Genomic DNA, 24106 nt, shown 5'->3' with positions numbered 1-24106 from the left:
GGCCTACACTGATTCATTAACATATAGATACAACTTGTTTGTTCTGAGAATGTGTTTTTTGAATATGCACCACGACAACACAATATTTACTGGCATGAGAAGGATCCGGTTAATTGAGATAATGCACAGACTTTGTTGTGAGCAGTATATAGGATATAGGAACTATTTACTTTCTACCAAACCACACAGCTGGTATGGCATGCAGGAAACGTGCATTTACTCAAGGACGAGGGGCTTGTGCTCGTCCATGAGTAGATGCGTACTTCCCTCTGCATGGCGTTGCGTTGGGTAGAAGGGGAATAGTTCCTTCATGAAACACAGCAACAACTGTGGATCATCTTGAGTAACCAGGTCATGATTTCTGTAAAGAGACACTGCTGTAGAGTTTTACAAATGTCTGAGCAACACAAGCTGAGTAACATCTGGTTCTACAGTGTTAGAGAGAAGACAGACTGATGTCTCTAAAACTCAGCAACACACCAAAACACTCGATGCGGATAAACTGCACTACAGTCGCAGCTTTTTCGTGTGACCCATTGGAGGACGCCTGACCCCTTGGTTGGAAGCTGTACTGAAATAGGCTGGAGCGGTCCATTTACAAAATTACTAGTCAAGAAAGGAACAGTACAAAATGTACAAAGATTTGGAGGAGTTGATAGGGGCCCAGCTGCTGGTTTCAGCTCTGTGGACCCAAGCAGGTTCATCCAGACACGGCTGGATGAACCTGCTTGGGTTGCCTAACTGATACATATGTGTCCGTTTGTTGTTATAGTTTTAAATGTTAAAATGTTTTGTCTATGTCTTTTTTTTTTCTCTCTCTCTCTCTGCAAAGCAACTTCTTAATATAGCTAGATTATGTTTTCTTATTAACATGTAGTTACTTCCCATGGTTTTTCAAGATCTAAATATATTTCAGATGTAAAATTATTGTTTTGGAGCGATGCGGTGGTTACATAGTAAACTGTTATGCTTAAATATCTACTCTGCACCATCTGTTGAGTCACAGAAACCTAATTACTAATGTTCTCCGTGCCCACTTATCCAGACGTGCGTATGTGGAGTTATATAAGACCTGGTTGAGGAGGGAAAGTAACCTCACTCACTGTCACTTTGGTCAGAAACACCACAGCGAGATATGTTTTCCAGAACCTTCTCTCCAGCCCTTCACATGCTACACAGTGTGCATGGGTACTACCACACCAGCCGAATGGTAAAACCTGAGGGAAATAATAACATGATGCAACCGTCCTCAGTGTGGGCCAAAGGACCATATCCTGTTATGGTGGGTCAGGGAGAGGCCTGGTGCTGCCAGTCTGAAGCAGACCACAGCCTCCCACTCCTCACCCGTCTGAATCACTGTTTACTTAGACAGGAAAGCCGTCCGCTGTACAACATCATCATCTGCTGCTCCATGTCTGTGACTCGCTTGTGGCTTTGGCAAAGGGGGGTTTGTGTTTTCCCCGACGGCCAACTTTCTAAAATCAGACACAAGCTAAAACCAAACACTTGGAGGAGTCAGGCCCAGCCTCGGAAACCACTGCTGCTCTGAGCTGTCTACCTCTGCAGCCTCTTACGCCCCCTCCTCCTGAAAAAACAGAGTCCCATTCAATCATAGCATTAGCTAATTAAGGGCAGATCCTGAGAGATTCAAATATGAAGATGCCAAGGGGAAGACAAAATCCTTCTGTTTGTCAGAATCGTGAAGAGAAAACAAAATAAGACTGTGAATCTTGAGATTAGATGCAAAGTTCAGAAAAAGGCTAGTGAGTGAAAAGCTTTCGACCAGATGTTAAAAGGTTTTATGAAAGTGTGGCTCTCTGGTTTTTAACCAGACTTTATGTTCACACTGAATTGTTTTGTATTTTTTCCTCATGGTTGGAAACTCAAGGGCCATCTAAAGCCTTTCTGCAAACCTAAATACTTCATTCACAAGTTAAAGAGGAGTCACGCAAAAACACTATTTGTTCATTCACAGGTCAATTTTGAGATTCGGGGTATTTCACCAACTTTTTTCCAAGATAAATACCCTTTAAAGGCCATTACGAGCCAGAAATCTCCACTTCAGTAGCACCTACATACACAAACCTTCCAGTTTTGTTCCTAACTATACTCTAAAGGTTCAGACAGAGGGGGTTTGTTCATACCTATAATTCATAGCCTGATTTCTAGAACACTTTATTCTTAGGCATATATTTATTTTCTGGTTTATGTTGTGATGAAATGAGATACAAAAAAAATCCCTCTGTAAAAACCTTTGACCCTGATATGTCAACAAAATGACACAAGAACTGTGAACATGGCATGGTTTTATATAGGTATTAGAGTTTAAAAGCACTGACACACATTGGCAGAGACGATGTTCTGTTTAATTTTGTGTATGCAGATCCTCAGGGAAATGACAATAAAGTGAATCTGAATCTGATTTTTTGCTAAATAATGCCTCATTTGCTTATATAAACACACAATTTCAGAATACATGGATACAAAAAATGACTGTATCAATGAAAGTGATCTTAACCAAAAAAGACTGATCATTCAAATCTGCTTGAATAACATCACTGCTGCACGATTTCTCCTCTTGTTTTTAGGGATATCTTTGTCTCCTGTGGCCCCTGCCAAACACATTTTTTATATGTTGGCCTTCACATTACACTGACCCACTTTCAGAAAATAAAGAAAACAATCAGTGTTGCAAAAAGGCCTTCATATATACATTCACTGTGTTTACAAAACCTAAAGTCAAGGTACCGAAAACCATATTTCAAAATGTGGTTTCCTCACTTTCATCGGTGTGGCATCAGGTTGCCCCTCTCCCAGAGCCCGGACCCCTTCACGGCCACACTGTGGTGCAGTTTCCGCCCTGAGAGGGACTGGGCGGTGAACCGGGCCATGTTGGTTTTGACTGAGTTTCCTGCTGTAGTAGTAAGTATAAAATTAGAGTTTTATGTGATTGGACGGGGGTGGGACAGACACATGCTTGTGTTGGGTTGGAGAGGAATGTAACCTACTTTTCTGTCAACAAGCTGCTGTTTGCACGGCTTGTACGTGACAATGGTGTATAAAATGTGTGCGACAAGAGGCTGTGTCTGTCCAACACATCTGTCTAGTGTTTACCAATTCAGGGACAATTTAAGGTTTATGTATTGGGGGAAAAGTGGAGGGCGAATTGGGAAACAACTTTAACAAGGGTAAGAAAACCAAGATACATCATTCTACCAGCTTGTTAATAGCTGTTAAAGACATAATTTGTAACATTTCTGTATCAAAATGTGTAAAAACAACAATATCACTGTTATGTATTTTGTTCAGTTGTGTACTTACTGTGTAAATATTATCATGTTAAAAACCACAGAAATCTGTATTTTTTCTCACAGTGATGGTGCGTTCCATTTGGTCACCTGTTGCTATCACATCAGGGAAACATCAGGTGACACTTCAGAGAGTGAGGGAGGAAGAAGACAAAGAGATAGATAGATTTCGATCGACAGAGGCGGTTGTTTAAGGGGGCTTTCACACCTGAACGTCCGAACCAAGTTTGATCTTTTTTCATGTTGTCGACATTTGGTTGGTTTGTTGTCAGCGTGCGTGTGACATCAGTTGGGTCCCTTCACTATTCGTGTAATTCCGGTAAGTAGGTCCAAAAATATGAACCTTCTAGAATAATCTTTTCACACTAGAAACAAACCGAACCATGATTCTGTTCGATCTGGACCAAGACCACTCTTTCGATCAGACCAAGGTGTGATCATGAGGTGTGGACCGTGGTCCAGGGGAGGCTTCACACCTGAAATTTTGGTGCAGGTCAAACTGAAATATCGGAATGTCTGGACCAAATGAGTCAGGTGTGAAGGCACCCTACAAATTAAGAAGGCAACTCCCATGATCCCACACTGCTTCACAAACTACTTGTTTTGTATTGATTGTTTTGATTGAGAGAACCCTTGCAGCAGAAATCACATACATTTAATTTAACTTTGTTCAGATGAGATTCAACATGATCCAGTAATCTGTCCCTGACCGGGTGGATGTAATTTAAAAAAAAAACAGACGAGAAAGGGGATCATGAATTAATATATTCTGATAGTTCAGCTGTGTGTGTTTCATGGAAGACAGACTAAATCCAAATATTGCACAGGTTGAACTCACTAAATAGATATTCCTCTCTGACAGTAGCTGTGCAAATCAGTAACATCCGTTGGTGCAAGGAGAGGAAAACCGGAAGCCAGTGAGCACGTTGGCTCTTCGCAGATTTGGTGAAATGACTTCTAGTCTGTGCTGACACCTGGTGGACTGAGACGCTTAATGCAGCTCAACAGTCACCGCGCACGTGCAGCCTGAAAAGATAAAGTTTACACCTCCTGCACTTGAAGGCCCATTCTTCCGTTCTAATTCAAAAAGGTATGCAACCAAAACAAAAAGCAACAAAACTTAGAAGACATCTAAATAAATCCGGAAAAAATAAACACATGTAATTTTACTGATCTTCATTTTACAGATCAGTTTGTGTTGCTTTTATTATTAATAATACAAACAGTGGAGTTCCAGTAGTGCATAGAAGCCTTTCGAAAGGTCTGTTAAACAAATGTACAGATGGCTCTGTATGACAGGGGGCGAAGTTTGGTACATCTTATCATCCATTCTCATAAAATCTGGACACCAGAAATACAGTTTAGTGCAGACCTATCTGATTTTATACAACATACCTTTTGTTGTTTTAATAACATTCAATACTAACTAGGCACAACGCCCAACAACAACAACAACAACAACATATATTAACACTTCATCTTAAACAAAAGACAGCAAACGCATTGATTCTCCTGCTCATTGTCAAAACTTTCTTTGTTCCAGTTCATTTCGTGTGTCACCAGAGGTTGATAGAAGAACCAGCATTTGAAGATTCAGTCCATGTCTTTGGTTTATGGTCATCTTGGCAAGTGTCGGACATAAAGGATCATACCAGAGCTTTTGCAAGTTGAAGCCCATTTGCTATGAATCACATGTACTATCTATAAAGTGACCATTTTCCAAAGCATTTTAGCATTTTTTTTTTTTTTTAATCAAATTCTTACAAAGATGTTTTTTAAAGGCTTTAAATTGAAAAGTTCTAGATTGTTCTTATTTGTTTGCTACTGCAGATGGGTGAGTGTGGTACAAGTTAAGAAACAACAGCAGTCGAGCTACAAACTCACTATAACAACTAATGCACCCAAAGTCAAGCATGTTCTGCAGAAATTATTTCAAATGCTATAAGAGACATTTACAGTGTTTTCTGTTATACTGTTGGAAACAAAGCCAACACGTAAGTGTGTTTAAATCAAATTGCAGTCCTGTTCCAGCAACTTCAAACCATTTCTTGCAACACGTTTGATTGAAGAAGCCGTCCACCAAAAATGTTTTTAAATAGCTAACGGTCAGTAAACTTTGACTCAAGTTACACAATTCCAATTAAACAGGTCTGCACTATAAAAACTGCTGAGACCGGCTGTAAAGCATTGTAAAAAACAGGTCTCCTTTTATTGTTTATCTTAACTGGGGTATTGTGCAAACCTGTCACATTAGTGAGCGCTTTCGACTGCAGTATCACCTCATAATAATTTAAGTTAGACAAAAACAGCAGAGATGCATGATATGGATTTTTTTCAGCAGATACCAATAATTACCCAGTTCTCATGGCAGATACCCACAAGATAAACAAAGAAGAAGGTTCCTGACCTGTAGTGTATTCACATCTGAGGGTAATAAAGGCTGAGATGTGGTGAGCAAAGATGGATGATATAATATTCTATAGCTCTCAGAAAAAGATTAGTTGGGCGGAAACTCGTAGACTTGTTCCCTCCTCCCTGAACGCTCACAGAACTTGTATTCTAAATTGCAGTCATCCACAGTGCAACAATAGCATTGTGCCGCTTGCTCTTCTTCTTCTCTGGCAGATCGCTAATGATGGATTGTTCTTCCCTAAAATATTCAAGTACACGTCGATATTCTTCGTAATGGATTGATGATAATGCATGGATGGCAGGGAGATGCATTCAAAGACCTAAGAAGCCCAGGGTGTTGAGTCTGGGATGTAAACGCAGCGCTCCTGGTCGTAGGCTGCATCTCAACTCCATCTTTGTGCCCCGACTATGATTCTCTACTCTAACCAAGAAAAGGCCAAAAATTTCAAAAATACACAAAAAAAACTTGCACTTTGGAAAATGGTCAGCAGCAGTAATGCACCGTAGTTGATATGTAATAAATAGGCCAAGACATGCAAAACCACCTGTATGTTCCATTAATACAGCAGACTTGGGGATCCTACGTTCTTTTGGCGGGTTTGGCGATAAGCTGTCGTTCTCTCTCGAGCTCCTTCTCTCGTTGCTGCTCCTTCTCCAGCTCCTCCCTCTGCTTCTGTTGCTGCAGCTTCAATGCTCTTTTCTGACGGAAAAACAAAAGTCAACATTTGATTCAGTGTATTTGCACCCATCCGCTATTAGTCGCTCTATATGCTAATTAAACACATATTTAATCGACTGATATTGGTGATACCTTTAGTTTAGTTGTCTTTTCGTGAAGCATAATCATCTCTTTCCTTATATTCACCAGTTTATTGTGGTAAACCTTCGCCTCTACAAACTGAAGACAACAAACAGGATCAGAAGTCGTCCCTGCAGGATGGTGTCGAGAGTGAAAACAAAAGCAACACGAGTGCAAATTAGATTGTAATTCAGGCCAAACATACGAGTGAATTCAGGTCCAGTAAGGTGTTACAATCTCTGAACTTGGTGACTTCTTGGTCCAGTGTGTCCAACAGCACCAGCTGATTTTGTCTGTTTGAGACAAAAATGGAGAGGAAGATTCACATAAATGTCATCAAAACATTACTCATATTGAATAATTAACAGGTCAATAGATATAAAAATGTATGAAGAATATATTAGAAGTTTGAAACGCAGCTCAGGTTGTTTTACATGATTTTACACACCCAGCGCTACCAGCATTAAAAGCAGCTGGTTGACTCATCCATCCGGTTCTGCTTGAAGATGATTATCTGCACCGCCTGCTTGTTTACTGTGTATGACTGCGTCGCTGTGTGTGTCACATAACTGATGCTGTGCAGCCAAAGAACACTTGTTTCAAAACCCGCTTTACATATTTCTTTTTTATCTTCTGATGTTTGAACACAAATTATTTAACAGAAAAAATCTGTTGGGCTTTTTCTTGGAATACTAAATATCAGTGCTGGTCATTAATGGGCTGAAGAAAGAAAGTGTGTCTGTTTCATCAGACTTGCTTTTCACTGCTTTCTTTCTAACTACCCTCAATATTTATAAGACATGTCAAAAGACAATATACAAGCATATTTAAATTACACGGTCATAAACTTGCCCCCTGTTTTTCTAAGTTGTGCAGTTCCTGTCAAGTGTTAACTTTGCTGGAGACCATCGGGTGTAAAGGTTAAGTGTGTGATAAAACAATAAGCTGGGAAATACTCACGTGAGCTCTTGAAGGGCTCGTTTAGAGTTCTGTAGATCTGGTAGGTAGTGAGAGAGTAATCCCTCTGTGAGTTTGACCACTGCTTTCTTATCCACAAACACATTCTCCACAGGGGCTGAGCCCTCCAGTGAGTCCTGCAGTGCCAGCTGGAGATCTGTCGAATATTTAAGAGCAAATGAAATGTGCAAAGCATTTAGTATTGTGTCACCAAAGTTCCTTCAATGAAAAAAAAAACATTTTCGAATGTACTGATTGTACTTTTAGCTTCACAAACTTCACGCTGACTCCTTCAAAGCTGACAGGCGACTTTTCACCTCTTCTATTCTGACATGTGAGATGTGAGATTGCGTTGTTTTAAATGATGTCACATGTTTTACATAAAAAAGGGCTGAAAGCTTCACAGAGAACATTGTACATTCCATCCCATTTTTAACTTTATAAATTACCAAAACATTCACTGGACAATGCCAGCATAATAATCGTGCAAGAAGAAAGGTTTTGCCACGCGTTTGTTCAACTACTTTGCGGAATTGTCTGATTTGTCTGTACACGTGAACTGAAAGATTACCTTAAATCTCATCTAATCTTGCATCTCATTTGTGCTGTTCTGAAACCCCGGTCTAACCTGCTGCAGCCACAGTTGATGCCTCAGGAATGCAAAACTAGAAACTATCCAAGCAAGACTGCTTTTACTGTAAGTGCAGCAACCTCATGAAAGCATTTGCAACACCACCTGAAAACCTAAACATGGAAACCTCTATATTCTATTATTTGGAACCAAAATCATGTGTAACAAACTAGACTGTGAAGTTTTCAGCATGAGAATAATTTCAGAGAACACTTCTTAGTCATAATCATGGCCTGGGTGTTGACAAAAATGCTACTCACAAGTCAGGAAATGGTAATTATGATAATGCTTATATGACATAACACAGTGTAAACAGAGATGTTTTTGACTTGCGTGATGGAAGTCCTGGATCAGCTGTTTTTCAGTGCTGGGCTTATGCTGACCTCTTACAAGAAAAGGTAGTGGATCGTACACAAAGTTCACCACTTCTCTCTGACTTTGACTAAATCGTAGCATTACAGAAGGGACTGACGGTCAGGATGATTCAGCCTCTGCTGCTGCTGCTTTGATTTTAACGATAAAATACTTGTCACTCAGATTTGATTAATATTACTATGTACAGCAGGTTAAACAGACATATAAAACAAAGCATAACATTTAACCAAAACAATTTTTTGATGTTGACGCTCTCTTGGATCCTTTTACACAAGTGAATGAGGATGCATGAGCTGCCCGATGACAGGCACAAACCAGGGCTGGATTCAACTAATCTATACTTAACTTTGAATTGAATATTGATTGAATATACTCATCTTCTCACTAGTTCGTATTTGAAGGCCAACTTCACTTACAAACTATTTTAACTCTGACTTTACAACTCGTATACTTAGATCTGTTTATAGAAAACCTGTATAGTAATTGTGAAGTTAGACGCTTAGTGGTGGTGACGTTTAAGTCATGTGACCGCGATGTCGTCTATTTGTAGCCTAAGATTAGATTTTTACTTCAAGCTATTTAATTTACGCTTTAAAACAAACAAAAGTGTCATTCATCTGAGATTATGATTATCCTGCTGAACAAAATGTATCATACAATTGTGTTTGCCACAGAGATTATTTGGGGGGATATTCCAAAATCCAACTGTAAAATCCCCATCAGCTTTTTGATGAGGGAACCAGAGTGATGCTTATTTCCGGGTTAGTCTACAAATATACATCAACACGAGTGAACTTTCACAGCCTCAAAACATCACTGAGCAGTTGTCAGATAAATGACTGGGGCTCTGCCTCCAACATCCAGATCATCCAGATCTCAATGTTACATCCTTGGTCTAAAGCGGGCTGACTGAGTATCTGGTGTAAGTTATGTCCTTCAAATTAATTTGGGATCTTTGGGTTTTTTGACAACAAGTCCCCGCCTACTTCAGTTGTTTGGGGGAATGCTGCAGCAATGTTTTGCTGGCTACGAAACTTCCCCTGACTTTCCATCATCATGATGAGTAGATAATGACTGCGTTTTCATTGTTGGGTGAACTGTTCCTTTAACTTCAGGAGGCCTGACAGGTGTAGACAGTATCACATACCTTCACTCTGGGATGAAGGTCCCTCATCTTCCATCTCCTCTACCTCCATCTGCAACCACTCTGTCGACCCAGACTGCCTTTCTAACCTGAGAGAAGACACCAAACAATCAGGCAGACTGACCCCACAGCTTTATCTGTTGGAAATCATCAGTGAAACCTCTTTGTCATGACGTTAGCTTATCCGAATACCGAGCATCTAACTGTTGAGGAAGTAATTAGCTAGCTTGTTGAGCTGCTTTTTGACGTATATCCACACCATGACACATTAGCATTGGCTGTTCCACTGTATATAAACACTTCGCCCCAGTCTGCACCATCTTCTTACCTGTTTGACTGTCTATTTAACCTGAGCTGTACGTGAGAAGAGTGATGTTGACCGAGATCTGGAGACTCAACCGCAGGATTTTAGCTGCTGCGTCTAACAAACGTCATGTGACTCCTGCGTCATCATGTGACTGTCGGTGCAGTCAAACTTGCTAGTGCCACTTCCGAGTGCGGAGGTAGAGCTTCGACTCTGATGTTTACACCAGTATTACCATGCCAGTTTCTCTTTAAAACCCAGCTAAGTTTGCACAACTGAAAACTACATCTACAGGTGAGTGCTCCTCGTTTTTCTTTCTTACACAACCTACCACATTACAGGCGCTGTCTGTTTGTCGCGAACTGACAAGACAAGATAGCTAACCTTTACTAGCTAGCGTGTTACTGTTTAGCCAAGGATGTCTTTTAAGAGGGCTGTTGAGCTCAAAGTTTATCAGCTCATGCGTGGATGTGAGTGACACAGGGATATACATTTAACACATCCAGTCGCCAACTTGATAGTGACATGAACAGTTTCGTTGAGTAATCGTTGCTGAACTTGCGGAGCTGTTCTGACGTGAAACAATGCGCTCTCTCTGTTCTCCTCTCTCGCCTTTCTCCTCTAGGTGCTAAAATGGAGTAGAAATGCAGGTTTTCAGCTGTACCTCGCCGCAGAGAATGCGAATCACTCCCGCCAGAAGGCAGTAACATACAGGCGGAACACACCTGGAAACACCTGGATAGGAGTAAAGATGTCTGGTGGGAACTTTTTGAGCAAGGTGCGGTCCGCCTTCAGGAGGGAGCGGGACGACTGGGACCTGAGCGACACGGCGCCCTTCGACTTCTCCGACGAGCTGGTGGAGGATGAGACGCCCAAGTTCAACAAGCTGAAGGTCGTGGTCTCCGGAGAGATGTCGGACTACTCTGCCGGGGCTCCGTCCAACGGGGTGGCCGTGAACACGCTGGTGGTGGCGGATGATGACGATTCCCTGCTCGAGTCCTCCTCCAGCCTGGGCAGCCCGGGATTAAACATGGACCCCTGTGACAACTGCAACAAGAAGAGGGAGAAGATCAAGCACAAGAAGGTGATGAGGAGGCTGGTTATGGCAGCTGTGCTGTATTTCCTTTTCATGACGGGTGAAATTATTGGTGAGTATGTGCAGATCCTCTCACGACATATTTTTGCTGTGATGCCACCAATTACACACATTGAAGTGTGTTTTACAGGTCTTGGGGAGTAATGCTACACACCAGCACCTCTGCATCAACAGCATGAACACACACAGGCAGCTGGTGGATATCTGTCTTAAAAAACATCTTTTTACAACACACTTTGAGTTGTTTAGTTACAGTTTATGACTGAGGTTTTACCTTCTAGTTTAAAGCCTTTTGTTGTTCCAAAGCAAGCTGCATGTGACCTGTTGACCAATTGCCTCCAGTGATGTCACTCATTGGTAAGACTGAAAAAGATTATATCTCTGACTTCAGTGTCTTTGTCAACAGCGCAGTGCTAGACACCTGATATTACCTATAATGCAACTCAGCCACTGAGTGTTAACACTGGAGGCCACAACGCTCTTTATACCACTTCTTCACACACACAATAGGATTCCCTCGGACCTGTAAACACACTTTAATCTGGAGAACTTGTGTAGTTCCCTTGAATGCATTTTTTTTTTATCACTGCTGCTCTATCAATGACTTGTCAAATATTGCAGGAAACTTTAGGGCTGACCTGTCAAAGTGAGGTTGACGATGAATGTGAACCATTTGGAGATGCAATGATTAGTCAATTGATTATTTAGATGGTCCATGAAATGTTTCAGTCATTTCTCAAACAAACATTTAAAACAAATACAAATACAACACAGCACTGTAGTGTGCATGACTCAAAATGAATTAAAAAAATAGTTAAACAGTGTGTTTGTGCAAGGAGCTACAAACCGGTTTGTTGACATCCGTGTCTTCTGGTAGCTAGACCAAACTAGTCAATCCGTCGAGCCTGCACTTACTCCCTCACTGGCAGAGACGGAAACTTGAATTTTCCAGACAGAAACGTATTCCAGCATTTTCATTTTTCTGTTCATAATGTACATGTCCATGTTACAGCCTGTCATGAGCCATGAGCCTTACAATAGCCTGTTAAGCTTGTTAAGCACACTCTCGATGGATGTACTGGTTTGGTCTAGCTACCATAAGACACGGATGTCAACAAACCGGTATGTAGCTCCTTGCACAGACACACTATTTTAACCACTTTTTTATTCATTTTGAGTCGTACACGCTGCAGTGCTGTGTTGTAAGGTGTCTGCTGATGTTGCATGACTTTTGGGGTGAGATTTGGAGCATGTTAAGATGCCTAAAACACAGTGTAAAGTTCTGACCCCATGCTGTTAGCTGTCAATGCTAACTCTCCACTCATGGAGCCCTGTAATGGTTGGACCAAATGTGTTCGCGTCTTCGGTACTTGCAAGTCAACGGTAGCTTGAGCAATGAAGGTGCATGTTTAAATCGACCGAAGTTCTCCTCTAAGGGTCTTTGAGTTTCTGTTGGTTAGGAAAAAAAAAACATCTGAAGACATCAATTTGGCTTCTGGTCAACTTGTGTTGAGCATTTTTTATTTTATTTTTGATAGTGTAAATGATTAATTAATTCATTCATTAATTGATAATAAAAATAATCAGAAGTTGCAGCCCTACATTATCTGTGTTGATCTGGACTGGTTGTTCAGATAAACACAACTGAATAATGATTGAACAGAAGAGACATTGATTTACCTCCACCAACATCATAAGACATTAACCTTTAGGAAAATGTAGCAGAGTTGCTGTGAGTGTCGCTTATGTTTGACATGTACTCCCTCAGCATGTTGAGCACCACAAATCACCTCTGCTGTATTATGATAAATGGATAAATGTAAGATACAGATGTCTGAGGCCAGTGGTTTTGGTTATAAACAGATTACACTTCGGTTGCATGATTTAAACGTCACCACCACTAAGCATCTTACTACAAGATTACTTTACATGTTTTCTATAAAGTGATCAACAAGTTGTTAAGTTGGAGTCAAAATAGTTTAATTAAAGACGGACTAGTGAGTAGATGAGTCTCTGTGTTCGTGGTGATGATGTTTTATGTCCTTCACAACCTTCGTAATCTATTTTAGGCAACTGGAACAGCTGCACTTTTTAAAACTCATAAGTGCTGTATTTTTAAATTGTGGAACATTTATTGATGTATTTTATGTCATCAACAAAACATGTAAATATCTCCAGCTTGTTGTAACCACAGACGTTATTTCAGGCATTTAAGCAAAAACAATTCTATAAACTTTGAGATGAGGGAACTTGATGTGCACAAATGCTAATTGAGTTTTTCGACTCATTACTAACCACTCTATTCTGCTTGACCAATTTATCAGACAAAGCAGAGCCGACTTTGGTTGTTTGAGTGCACCCTCCTACAAAATCACCCTAATCGTTTTAGAAAAATGAATTATTTCCAATTAGAGCTTTTTAAGTTGTCTGGTAAAAACTCCAGCATCATTTTGTATCACAATATACGATTTAAAAAAGGAAATATTGTGATGTTTTTTCCAGTGTCATGCAGCCCTTGTTTCTTTCAGAGTTGTTGTATAAGACTGTTCGTCAAAATCATAGTCCCTGCAGTTTTTGTTGAAAGGAAAGTAGCCAGAAGTCCTTTTTAATTGATTTTATTGATTAGACATGCTCAACCCTCATTTCGACCTCAGCTGAAGGAACTCTAGAAGCCTGTCCTGATGACTTGCCTTAGCTCAATTATTGATTTACCTTTTGTAAAGAAATTAACTATTTACTTATCTTTGGATATTACATTTTACATATTATTATAACAAAAATGACCCCCTAAAAACATGGGACAAACATATAAATGCCTGTGTTATACACTGACTATTTGAAAGCTATTAGGTGGACATGTGCAAGACATTGTTTCCCACATGAGCTAGAGAGCCTTTGTTTTCTACATGAGCCATGTTTTCTAATGAAAAAGTGGTGACTGGAACATAGCTACTTTAATTGTTTGGTGGTGGTGTGTGACAGTTCACCTCTTTTTAAAAACTAGATTTCGTTTGTTCAATTTCGTAGAGGAACATTAGATGATATACTGTTTTATGAGTTTTATAGTATGAGTATTTAAGTGAAATAACCCAAACAAACAGAAAACTTTCCATGTACCTGTAGCTCCAAAGAGTATCATGTCGTGTGACATCATATCTACAAATTTAACCATGTTCAGTTCTCTCCATGTTGATTTATATATGCGTGGAGCTGCACCTATTTAAACTTTTGTATCTCTAAATTGCGGATGTGCAAATAGCTCAGTTAGTTCTCAGCAAATGTGAATTAAATTGTTCACACTGTCTTATTTTTTTCTAGGTGGTTACTTGTCAAACAGCTTAGCTATTATGACTGACGCTGTGCACATGCTAGCTGATGTGGTGGGCATTTTGTTTTCTCTGCTGGCTCTCTGGCTTTCCACCAAACCGCCCACCAAGAGATTCACCTTCGGACTGCATCGCCTCGGTGAGTGTCTGATTTCAGACGCATGACACTTCCTCTTTCCACTACCTCTTTTTTTCTCCACTATTTTTGTCATGTGTTAGGTAAACGGATACAGCGCATCTTGTTTTGATGCAGATGAATCATGTTCAAAGAGGAAAGTGCGTGTTCAGCAGTGACTAAAATGGATCAGATTCTAGATAGGATACGTAAACAGATCATTTAAATTCATGCCAATAGCTGTTAAATTTGTTTTGTGTCTAAAATCCACTGATGAAATTTACCTTTTAGTGTTTGGTAAAAAATACATTTCTACGAAGTACTGCATACATCTTTTGTTTAAGATTTGCGCTACAGCAGTTGGTTAAGAGGCCAAGTGTCACACAACAGACCCTTATTTACACAGAGTAGAATATCAAAGAAGAAACAAGGAGAAAAAAACAACTAACTCAGACAGAGAGCGTCATTATTAGAATAGAAGAATAGACAATAAACACTGGCTCATAGCACCAGCAACGATTCGAATAATTCCTTTTCACTACAACTATATAACTATATCCAGTATTTTGGTTATGTTTTCTAACATTTTCTGTAATTAAACATGGACTTGGACAAAATCTCATTAAATGGGGGCTATCCATCTATTTTGGGTCAGTTTAGGGGTCCCTGATATGAAAAAGTTTGAGGACTGCTGCTGTAAAGGATGGATAAAAACAGTCTTTGCTAGATCAGACCTGGCACATGGTTCATTACAGCAAAACTCTCACAAAAATGTAACCAAGAGTCTTTTAGTGAATGCACCCGAGTCAAACTTTCCTTTTTAAAAGCATAATTACGATGAAAGTGCCACTTTTAAGATATACTTTAAGATATACTTTACTTTACTAGATATAACTTTACTTTTCGGGTCAAAATCATTTTCAATAGAGTGCTGGGGCACTTTTATGATAGCATCAAAACCGCTCATAGTATCACCAGGATCGCCAGAGTTTACTGGAAAGAGTTTGTGAACAACTCACTTTTATTATTCTTATTCTTATTCTTCTTATTATCATCATTATTATTATTATTATTATTATTATTATTATTATTATTATTATTATCATCATCATTTGAATAGATTTGTTCACAAACAATGTTCTCAATGGTCGTGTTCATGTGTAGAGACACTGGTGATACTACAAGCAAAGTTTCGAGCTTTGTGTCGAGCCTTCTTTGCATTTCAAAAATAGCGATTTTGATGCTGACATAGTATTTGCTCCTAGCACTCCACTGAAAATGATTTTGACCCAAAAATGAAAATACAGTCAATCTTAAAAGTGGCGCTTTTGTTGTAATTATGCTTTTAAAGGAAAGTTTGACTTGGGTACATTCACAAAAAAAGCCTAAGTGCATGCTTGCATTAAGTAACGACCAGTCTCTGTAGGGAGTGTGCAGTTTGGGTACCAGAGATAACGTAATAGATTAGATGGTGACTGAGCACAAGGGCTTAGTGAATAATGATAACAGTTTTATTTATAAGTACCTTTCATGTCACCCAAGAACACTTTACAGAAACATAACATAGGAAAACAGCAGTCAAACAACAAAATGAAGCATACAAATAAAATATACATAAAACAAATAATAAAAGCATTACAAAACATCAGGGCAAGCAAATTAAAAAAGGTGAGTCTTCAGTTGTGATTTAAAAGTAATTCTAGATGTGCACTGGTGCTAACTGTGGGGTAGAGCATTCCACAGTGTGGGGCCAGCCACACTGAAGGCCCTGTTACCCGTTGTGCATAGTTTGGAGGCGGCATGGAGCGGAGATGTGTATCAGAGGAATGTAGCGAACAGGGTGGCATGTAGGGGTGAAGAAGACAGGATAGGAAGGCACCAGGCCATGAAGACATTTAAAAACCAGGAGAAGTGCTTTAAAAGTCATCCGATGTTGGACTGGGAGCCAGTGCAGGTGCTGAAGGGAGGGGGTGATGTGTTCCCAGAACCAGGTGTGAGTGAGGACTCTGGCAGCTGAGTTTTGGACATACTGAAGTTTTTTTAATCTGTGGGTGGGTAAACCGAGGAGAAGGCCATTGCAGTAATCCAGTCTAGATGTAACAAAGGCATGAATGAGTGTTTCTGTGACAGGGTGAGATGGAGAGGGGCGGAGTCTGGAGATGTTCTTAAGATGGAAGAAGGCTGTTTTTGTGATGTTTTTGATATGTGAGTCAAAGCAGAGGGTGGAGTCTAAGGTGACACCTAACTTTCTAACTTCAGCAACAGAGGACGTGATGAAACCAGGGGTGGAGATAAATGAATAAATACCTTAAATAGTAAATGAAACTATGAGCTCAAGAGTGGAGATGATATCTCTATCATACAGGAACAAAGAAGGGAACTGCTGTATAGTTCTCTTTCTACACGTCAGTTCTCCATATGAAAAGCACAGATTCTTTTTTAGATCACCACCAGGGATTTTTTATGTGATATTTAAATGTGAAGCATTTCCCTATCAGAGCAGATGCAGAGATATTTGTATTCCAACCCTTTCTGTGTTCAAGCCAGTCAGAGCGAAGATATGCTTTGTAAATTAATGTAATCTGTATATGAGGATATTACTTTTGTTTTATTTTCATGAAGGACTAACTTGGGATAACTAAGAACATCTTTCAGTGCATAAAGTGGAGTCATTTCTTAGTTGAATAACAGTATTGTCCACTTAAAATGAATTGACGGTCACGAATTGAAAAGACAATAACGTTTATATAAATTGAGATCAGAACAGGAAACATACACACAAAATATACTTGATCACAAACAGCATGTAGCTCAGTGACTGTAGTTCTCAAGGCTAAACAGGTGATTGGTCAGTTTTAGACCATCTCAAAAAGGAGTAGCCTGATTATTTTATATAATAATAATAAATATATTTTATAATTTTTACATTTTAACAGAGTGGATTATTAAAATTGTTTGATATGATTCTTAAATCAAATCTAATAGAGGGCTGCAATACATTTTTTTTTTATTTTCGATTAATCTGTCGATTTTTTTCTTGTTTAATTGATTAGTTTTTTGACGTAAGAAGTGTCAGAAAATGGTGAAAAATGTATATCAGTGGTTCCCAACGACCAAGATAGCATCATAAAATGTCTTATTTTGTCGACAACACAAAGATATTTACTTTACTGTCGTAGAGGAGGAAAGAAACAAAGTATTCATATTTAAGCTGGACTCAGAGAATTTTGACTATTTCTAAATTGATCATCAGAATAGTAGGAGATCAATTTAATAGTTTAATAGTTGCAGCTCTAATCTAATATATTAGGCATGTTTTAGTAGTAGTAATAATCTCTAAGCAGTTTTTACCCAATACTTTACCCAGTAGGTATTAAAGGGCATTTGTCTTGTCTTAACATGCCTTTGGAAATCAGGTTTTTCTCACAGCTTTTGTCAGCCATTGTTATTGTTATGGATATGTTTTGTAAGCATGTCTGATATGTGATTTCCTCTCTTAGAGGTTGTATCGGCAGTCCTCAGCGTGTTGCTCATCTACATTCTGACAGCCGTTCTGGTCTATGAGGCGGTGCAGAGGACGGTACACCAAGACTTCAACATAGATGGAGACGTCATGCTTATCACTGCAGCTGTGGGAGTGGCTGTCAACCTGATGTAAGTGGGGGAAATGTTTCTGTTTAGAGAGGATTTTACAATGCAGCGACTTGAGAAGAATAAAGGAGTGCCTGAAGCTATAATATCAGTTCTGCCCAAAGCATTGTCTAAAATTGGACTAATATTAATTAAATTAAACCCCCACTTCTTTGTTTTCTTGTGTCTCAGAATGGGTTTCCTGTTAAACCAAGGTGGTCACCTCCACGGTCATGGCCACAGCCACGGTCATGGCCACTCTCACGGCTCTGCAGCTGCCTCACATTCACATTCAGGTGGATCTGGACAGCAGCAGAAGCAACACGGCAGCCTGGCTGTAAGAGCTGCCTTCATCCACGCTTTGGGAGACCTTCTTCAGAGTGTCGGGGTGCTCATAGCAGCTTATGTTGTCCGCTTCAAGGTACCCTGTTTTTTTTAAACAATTATTGTCCACAAATGTTAACGTGGTTTACTTTTATGTTATTAAATGGTAGTATTTAGAATCATTGTTTAGAAAACTTTAAATCTCTTGGAGCTGATAACAGTTCTTTTCATATACTAGAGTATGTGAGCATACAATAGTTGCTCGACTGATTGAATTGAAGAGAGTAATTATGGATGAATAAATGTAGAAAGAAAATGGATTTTAGTTGATCAGATGTAACTCTTTGATTTCACAGCCAGAGTTTAAACTGGCAGATCCCATCTGTACCTACATCTTCTCCATTCTGGTTCTTTGCACCACATTCCGCATCCTAAGAGACACTATAGTCATCGTGTTGGAGGGTAAGTCTTTGTCAGATTATGTTGTTTGGAGTGTTTAGAGTGGTGTAGGTGCATTATGTTGTTTTCGTCCTGTGTCAGGTGTTCCCAGGCATCTGGACACTCGGCGAATCAGAGAGGATCTCCTGAAGCTGGAGGATGTCCAATCCGTCGACGAGCTTAATGTGTGGGCGCTGACAGGTGACAAGACTGCAGCACTGGTCCATCTCCAGCTCAGTGAGTAGCTGCATGACATCAGTACACCCAGAATGACTGATCGGATGTTTGCATACAATAACTTCCAGGAAGAAAAGTCCTGCCTTAATAAGAGAAGACAGGTTGAGTTTACCCAAAAAGTATTTACTCCGGTTGTTTCCTCACTTTTTCTGTGGGCGCCCCCTTGTAGGCTAGAATATTTCCTCCTGTTTTTCTGGTGAAGTCAAGGGCAAGATACAGCTTGTCACATGATGTTGTCTTTGTTTTGGATTTATCTGGCAGCCTTGCCGCATGCCAATGTGATATCCCTAGCGGCCTAAATTAGATTGAGATGTTGCTGTTGTGTAGCATTGATTACAATATGTTACCCAAGGAACAGTCACATGAAGGAATTCGTTCAATCGGCAATGTTCATGTAGCGTGGCTCTTACATTATTTTGAAGGGGGAGGGGTTCAGTCTGTGGACGGGGCTTTTTGTGCCACCCAGATTTGCTTTTAATCGGCCAATTCCACGATTCCTGCTGCGATTCCGTGATCGCAGAAATTAGAGGGCCCTAAAATGCCCCTGGTGCTGATTACAGCTTGAAGTGTTATTGGCTTAGGCAGCTTGGTGTGTCTGGATATTGGCAAGTGTATCTAGTAACATCTATCTTCAAGGCGTTCCGAAGATTCTCAGAGGGATACATCAGCAGTCTGGCTCAGCTGCTTTTGACCCAACCACTTTGATGTAGATGTTTTCCAGTGTTGATCTGGCAGTGTTGAATGTTAGAGACCTGTCAGAGCAGAAATGTATGTCAAAAATCGTTATCCCTGGAATTTGCTTGTATTTGTATTGAATCTTTTTTTCATTGATTCTGCCACACAGAGGCTTCACAGTAAAGATGATGTTCGATGGGTGATGTGCTGAGACTTGCTTCTGCCAAATATATCCTGCTGCAGCACTGCTCATGACTTCAGCTATTATTTTATCAGACCGCAGAATATTATTTACATTCATGTCTAATGAAACTTGAGTGTCTATGAACCGTCAATGTTAAAAAAGCAAACAAACGCTGACTGTCTTATCAGTGTCTTTGCTGCAGCAGCTGTTTGTTTTTTAGGAGCTGTTCGGACATGTTTGTCAAAGCAGTTCTACACATGCAAATTGTGTAACCTACAGGAAACAAAAGTGTTGCAGCAGCAGATCTAACCCTTCTCTTTCCTGTTGGTGTGACTTCATGTGTGGGGTTATAGAAACAAACCCTGCCGTTTTGCCTCATGTCTAAATGTGAGACTCATTATATTATATGCACTCAAGAAAGCTGAAACAAATCAAAAAAGGTGAGTTCTTTGAGATGCGTGTGTGTTGATGGACTTTATACTTTGCAATAAAATGCACAAATAAAATTGAATGAATTAAAATAAGTAGTTGATATAACCTAAAGAACTTTATGAGCACCCCAGAATATAAAGCAAAACATTTTGATATCTTGAGAAGTTTGATTGGCAGAGATTTTTCAAACTTGCACTGTGTATTCATAACTTCAGCCTATAAAATAGCAAATTTAACTACATCCACTAAAATAAAGTTTCACCTGACTTGTTGTAAGAGTTCATGCAACACATAACTTTCTTAACTCTTCTAGATCACTCTACGTGGACAGCAAGAACAGTTACAACTTAATACAATGTTGCAAATTACTTGTGAGCAAAGAATGGATAAGCAGTTTGTTTTAATTGATAGTCGACTGCCCTAACAATGGCTTATCGGTTAATTGTGTATAGGATATATGTCGCAAAATAAGACTAGGCTTCATTAGGAATTAAAAGAACAAATAAACACAAAGTCACCTGAATGATAAACTGAATAACACAAAATAATGACTCCACTTTAATTACAGCACTCCCATCTGTCATTTATCTCTGATAAATTGATACATTTATGACTGGTTAAATTGTTGACTCCATTTAATCTTAGTTTTACATCCCAAAATGTGAATTAGTAAAACATTTACACATACCATCAACTAAACATTTACTTTGATTGTCCATGTTTCTGCACATTGAGGTCCAAGTCAGCAAGTTGTGTACCAGCATTTTTGCACGCAGCCTGAGGGACAATCACATGAATTTTTCCAAGTTGGAAAATATGTTCTTGATTACTCCCAACACCACATGAATTGGCTAGCAGTTTGATTAACATGTATCTTTGCTCATATCTTGTCATTACCTAAAAATAGTTAAATATGTGAAATAAAATACTAGACAAGTAGTAGGTACTGTATAGAAAAAGACTACAGAGTAGTCTTTCTATACAGAGTTCTATACAGAGTACTAGTAATTTTCTTATATTTCGTCCTTTGTGTTTGACTTTAGTGTTTTAAAGTTATGTAGTTCGAGAGGGATGTCTGCCCAGCTCATTTATATATAGCAGAAAACTGATGTGATGCCTGAAAATTCATGTAAATTAGGGTGAACTGTGAACAGAAATCACCTGTATAGCATTTTAATAGGCTCCCCTCTTAAATCAAACCACTGCTTACAAACTAACATATGGGTCTGATTACATTTTATAGAAAAGAAATCAGATCCAACAGGATGTGAGTTATCGTACATTTCCTCCTGAACAAGCTGGTTGTGATTTTGCAGGAAAGCTCAGGTGTAACTAATGACAGTGACTGTCAGTTAGTCCCAGAGTAAACTGCACTGAGTAAGCTGAAACTGGTCTGCAGCAGTCATTATCAGTTTGATTAATTACACCTGTGTTTTTCCTGCTGTGACATGTCAAACAGGGAATACATTCTATTGGTACATTCTGTGTGTAGTTTGATTTGTACTCACATGCACGGTTTTTTTTTCATAGCGCCCTCTAGTGCCAACAACTGGGAGGACGTCCAGGCGAAGGCTCGCCACCTGCTGCTCCACACCTACGGTCTCAGCAGGTGCACAGTGCAGGTCCAGACACACAGACAGAGGCTGGTACGCAGTTGTGCTAACTGCCAGCAGCCCAGCGCCTAAAGAGAGAGACTCTTCACACCTACATTGACTTCCACAGTGCATCTCATAGAGCCAAACGGCAGACGACACAGTACAGAGAGGGCCTGGATGTCGCACCGCTGTTGCAGCTCAGTGCCACAGCAGGAGCAGCAGTATACGGTGATACGTGGAAAGAGACTGGTGCCAAAGGACAGTCAGTGGAACAACAGCAGATGCAAATTTCTAATTAAAGGATGACTACAGCCTCCAGGGACCTTGTGCTCTTCCCCTCAGATTGGACTTTGAATGTTAAAGTCTCAGCCGAGAAGAATGAAAAATATCTTGCTCTTAATTCACCATTAAAGCCTATCCCAACAGGTAACTTTTTTGTATTTCACTGTTGATTTATCACGACTGATGTTTTGTCATCAGATGTTAAATTTAACTTTTTGTTATACTAGGTGTGAGGACTGTGTCCTATTTGTTATTTTTCTGAGGATGTCAGCAAATGAAAACAGTACCTCATGTCATTTGACAGCAACTGTGGTCACAGTGCATTTAAGCTGTATTCCTCACCACTGGAATTAGTGAGGCAACACACCTTTATCTTTGTTTCTCTTTAGACGTTAAAGCTCGTCTCCTACACTTAAATCATTAACATTCTTCAGCCAAAGTCTGTTGGTAGTAGGGCTGCCCCTGGATAAAGACCTTTTAGTAGTTGTTAGGTCAAACTATTTGTCAACTATTCGCTGCATGTCTATGCTAATACTTTAATCAGTTAAAGAATTACATGTTTAGGGCACAAACAAAGCAAGTGGCCTGTTAGTGACAGTGTTAACAACAAGAGCGGTAACATAACGATGCTGAATGTCCAGACAGGAGACTGAACATTGTGTTAATTTATTCAACACTGTACAACATTAGACATTGTTCAAATACGAGATAAATATGGGATAAATGACCTCCAATTTTACAAAAACAAACACTCAGAGTTTTTGACACACTGGAGGATGTAAACTTACAAATTAACTCCAAAGCCCCTTCCCACCTTTCCTGTCCCCACCTGAACCTGTTTTATTTGTCCTGGTCAGTGCTGATGTACCGTTAAAGGTGCAATATGTAAGAATGCTGTTAACTGGAGATGCTGTAAGCCAGATAACGCAGTTATCTGTGCAGCTTACAGTCCAGACTGGGAGCTCAGGAATTGTTGGTCATAAGCTCAGGTGCTTAGATGGCCTTAAGTTAACAGGTTAGCATGCTGATTTCAAGTAGATATCTCTGCAATACCACAGATGTCATACATGTCAAATCTGTTATTTATTTACATTTGATTGAATATTAATCAGTGTTTGAATTGTTTCAACTAACATTCTCAGATACACTGCACCTTTAATCACTCCAATGGAAGCCACTTTCCCTGTTAATAAAATACTCGTCTCCATCGGTCTCGACCCCTATTGGTCCCACAGTTCTCATGGTTAGCTCCATGGTTAACTGAGCTACAGTTAGTGAGGTCTGGGTTGCATTTGTTCTCTACTTTCTTTGCGGTGCTTATAAGAGGACTCAGCTCCTGACTGGAGCGTGAGGATCTTTTCTGCGAGCTAAGACTCTGCACACCATCGGTGTATTTGACTCTTAGGGGGGCAGCCGTGTAAGGCAGATTTTCAATAAAGGCAGATTAGATACTGACACTTTTAACACTCACTGTATTCTAGCATGTCTCTTAATTGTTGCGAGCAAGCAACTGACAATCAAAGTGTGACTGACTTTGAATAAGACTTCCGTAATGGTTTCAGCCTTATACTCTATACTCAGCTTTCTTCATATCATTAACCGACAGTATCGTAATGCAGACGGGTTTGGGTCTTGTTCAGTATTTTCAGACTTGCAGTGTGTTTCTGGGAGGGAGACGTGAGTTAAAATTTGCCAATAATGGTGTTAATCGTGTTTTCTCTGTCAAGTGTTAAGAGGCGTTGTGGAGGCTTATGGTAAATCTTCCACGTCTCTGATCTTAATCATCAAGAGAAATCAGGAACTGGATCACTGTTTTTGTTTATAATAAACTATTTAATCTTT

At 39.7% G+C, this 24106-nt stretch overlaps 2 protein-coding genes across 2 annotated transcripts; one reads left to right on the top strand and one right to left on the bottom strand.

Moving 5' to 3' along the window:
- Window positions 1–4469: 4469 nt before the first annotated feature.
- On the bottom strand, window positions 4470–10092 carry bloc1s6 (biogenesis of lysosomal organelles complex-1, subunit 6, pallidin). The gene is made up of 6 exons (XM_037094997.1): window positions 9955–10092; window positions 9630–9715; window positions 7480–7633; window positions 6725–6812; window positions 6532–6618; window positions 4470–6420 (listed from the first exon to the last, which is right to left on the bottom strand). The coding sequence occupies exons 2-6, from the start codon at window positions 9676–9678 to the stop codon at window positions 6301–6303; spliced, it is 498 nt and encodes a 165-aa protein (XP_036950892.1). The 5' UTR covers window positions 9679–9715; window positions 9955–10092; the 3' UTR covers window positions 4470–6300.
- slc30a4 (solute carrier family 30 member 4) lies at window positions 10083–24106 on the top strand. Its single transcript, XM_037094996.1, has 8 exons — window positions 10083–10224; window positions 10556–11078; window positions 14345–14491; window positions 17968–18121; window positions 18290–18518; window positions 18778–18883; window positions 18962–19096; window positions 21918–24106. Exons 2-8 carry the CDS (start codon window positions 10682–10684, stop codon window positions 22070–22072), a joined length of 1323 nt encoding a protein of 440 aa, XP_036950891.1. The 5' UTR covers window positions 10083–10224; window positions 10556–10681; the 3' UTR covers window positions 22073–24106.

The sequence above is a fragment of the Acanthopagrus latus genome, chromosome 4 (genome assembly GCF_904848185.1).
Source record: "Acanthopagrus latus isolate v.2019 chromosome 4, fAcaLat1.1, whole genome shotgun sequence".
NCBI classification, from domain to species: Eukaryota; Metazoa; Chordata; class Actinopteri; order Spariformes; family Sparidae; genus Acanthopagrus; species Acanthopagrus latus.
Note: the sequence above shows the minus strand (reverse complement) of the source record. Positions and strands in the feature narration are given on the sequence as shown.